Below are 3,187 nucleotides of genomic sequence, written 5' to 3'. Positions count from 1 at the left end.
CCTACTGTTATTTCTTCTAAGGCATCAAAACTAAAACACTCACCTAACTGCTTGTTTCTATTTGATGCATTTTTGGGTGTTAGTCAAACTAAAAGGTGAATACGGTTATCTACGAGTTTTACTTCCTCCCAGCCAGTAGGTGGCGCCCTCGTGCTCGCCAATTCTCACTCGGCGCAGCTTGCAAGGTCAGCTAATGCTAATGGTTAGCATTAGCAAATGTGGGCAGCGTGACCTCACATTGCTTCACACCAAGCCTCAAAAGTTTAACTGATGTTTACACTAATTTTATTTATTTATTTTGCTTGAATCTAAGATATGAAGCAGTGAGAAATGGCGTCAGCTAGCACAGAGCTAGCAGGATGAGGCAACGCTTGAGCTCATCCTACATGATTTCATTTCAATCTATTAGTCCAGTTAGTACAGGATCCTTTATGTTGATGTTTTGGGCCTAATATATTTTGGACCCATCAAAATTTATAAAACAATTATTAAAATAATATAAAATGTACCTTTTTCAGCACCAATCTACACTTTTACTAAATATGTATATACTTTTTTTTATTTTGAAATTAATTGTTTTGATTAATTTGTAGCTATGGATTTTAGGACTAATAGATAAAATATCTTCTTTGAAGTTTGGATTATAAATCGGTGCCTTTATTAAAAACAGATGCATTTTTTAGATACATTGACCGAATATCAGCAATCTGATATCAGAGATGCAATTCGGTGCACTTTACATGGAACTGTTATTTATTTTTTTGCTGCTATTTTACATTTATTAACAAATAAATGACATTTCTATCTGTGTTGTCACTTTTAACTGTTTATGTGAAGTCTAAAGCCTTCACTCACATGGTGGCCGATATGTTCAGCCCAGGTATCAGATTGGATTGGTGCATCTCTTATTTAAAGAACCGGGACCATCATGTTGCAGAAAAATAACTAATTTAATACAAACTGACATTCAAACACACAATTTGTTGCATTATTATAATTGTCTTGATGCCAAAAAGAGCCCAACAGATTATACTTTCCCCAGTGAAGCAGTACGCCTATCACCATTGTGTTCCGCTTGATTTATGCATATAAGCTTTATATAATTATGCAGGGATTATTACAGATTATATGGACACTGTAATGTAAATAGAATAGGAATGGAGAAACAGAAAAAAAAGGAGAAAAGATGAAAGAAAGAGGAGATAAAAGGGAGATAAAGATAAAACATCTTCAGTCTGCTTCATCACCTGCAAAGAGATGGAAAAAGAACAGCTCAACCAACGGATATAGTATAAGGAATGCAATAAAGTGGCACCTTGATACTATCGTATAAGTAATAGTAGTATTATTTAATCTGACATATATAATTTGTTGCATGGTTAACTTTTAATCCCCCTTTACAGAAACAAACATTACATTTTAGACTGAATTTAATCCAGGAGATGGATTATAAATTGTCTGAATTTAAACTAAAAGGTGGAATGTTATTTGGAATTTTTCACGTGGTCTGGTCTATTTCCTGATGCCACCTCAGGATTTTCCTGTTTTGGTTCCAGGATGTGAACAGCGTGAACGTGGAGCCCCAGCCCGGCACCAGCCTGGCGTCAGATGAAGCCGAACCGGCCGACAGCCAGTCACCAGAGGGTAAGCGCTGAGCTGAGGGACGTGTCTAAATGCTGGGACCTCATTGGGGAACATGGTGCAATCTGGGCTCACATATTGCTGGTGCTGTTGAAGAAATGCTTGTTCTATCAGGAGGATCGGTGTTTGTGTGCTCCAGCGGTTACAGCTCCAGTCTATTTGTGGCGCAGCTCTGAGACACTTTGAACAGGGTCAGGCCCCCCCCAGCGTCTCTGGGTCACCATGGCGCTGTGGCCTCCCGAGGATCAGAGAAGCAGTCTCAGTCAGTCAGTTAAAGCCCTCTAATGTAACCAATCAGCAAATTATATTTTCACAACATCTATTTAACGTTAAATAAAGATTTCAGAGGAAAATAAAAACTCTACCTAATAACCAAGGTCTGCCAATTTCTAAAATAAGATGAAACAAAAAATCTAGACAAACTTTTAGCTGTGAGTCTTTTTTGTTTATTAAAATGAATAAAGATCTTTACAGTTAAGATTGCATCTCCCCTTCTGCAGCCATTAAGAGCTCAGAGTTCATATGATTTAGAGTTAGATCTGACAAACTGGGAATGAGTTGGATCACTTTCATCCCACCGGACCATGTTTGGATGTTTGGATGTTTGGTTCCTTTTCTATCATGTCTTTGCTTCAGAGACAGACGCAGATCAGCTTCAGTCAATCCACTGAAGTCACCTTTATGACTGTCGCTCTGCGTTTTATTGCACTAATTATACAGTGACAGTGTGGCACTAATTACACTGTCACAACTACAGCACAAAGAAATTCACTCTCTGCATTTAACTCATTCCCTTTGGGCGCAGTGGGCTGCCATTTGCGGCTCCCGGGGAGCAGAGTGGGGTTCAGGGTCTCGCTCTGAGAGCAACCACTAGGCCGCCACTCCTGCCATTAATCTGGATGGATCTGACCTTGAAATCAGAACCAGGTGATGTGAGGAAGGTGGTGAAAAATGTTGATTCCTAGGGCTGGGTAATTCTCACATTTTAACAGAACACAATTTTAAAATTGCAAAAAATATAAATATTTGGATTGTACCGTTTATATGGACATGGGTAATCAGAGTAAAATGGCCGACCAGACTGGAAATGTTAACATGCCAGTCAGAATACTCTGACCATCATGTTTATTTTGATTGTTTACATGCATGCAGCTCTGATTGGGAATCGGCATAAACCACCCCTCTCAAGCTGGACAGATCTGATCAGAATGTTCTGGAATGTTTGCATGACATGTTTTTTTTTTTTTTTTTTTTTTTTTCCAGTGACCTTCTCACTCCAGCTGTAAGCGTTAATATGCTTACAGTGGGTTTGCTGTCACATAGAAAAGAGTAGAGCTGCAGCTAGCACACAGACCACTGCTCTCTATTAATTCACTGGATTGCTGATTGCACGTTAGTAGTACAGGGTTGAAGTAAAGCCACTGGCCACCATATTGGTACTCCCTAGTTAGACCGGTCGCACTGTAAACAATATGTGTGCTACAGCATTGAACAACACATTGCCTGTTTCATAGCATAAGTAGATTACTTTAAATTATAATTTAAA

The 3,187-nt window shown here is 38.9% G+C and overlaps 1 protein-coding gene across 1 annotated transcript in view; it reads left to right on the top strand.

The window, feature by feature from the left end:
• LOC107080719 (transmembrane protein 263-like) overlaps nt 1–3,187 on the top strand; it is a 7,808-nt gene that overhangs the window by 3,048 nt on the left and 1,573 nt on the right. Inside the window, exon 2 of the mRNA XM_015368924.1 lies at nt 1,557–1,644. Within this exon, the coding sequence (XP_015224410.1) occupies nt 1,557–1,644 (88 nt within the window). The remainder of the gene's footprint in view (nt 1–1,556; nt 1,645–3,187) is intronic.

This window comes from Cyprinodon variegatus, unplaced genomic scaffold (assembly GCF_000732505.1).
Source record: "Cyprinodon variegatus isolate N-32 unplaced genomic scaffold, C_variegatus-1.0 Scaffold2248, whole genome shotgun sequence".
NCBI classification, from domain to species: Eukaryota; Metazoa; Chordata; class Actinopteri; order Cyprinodontiformes; family Cyprinodontidae; genus Cyprinodon; species Cyprinodon variegatus.
This window is presented reverse-complemented; position numbering and strand designations above follow the sequence as displayed.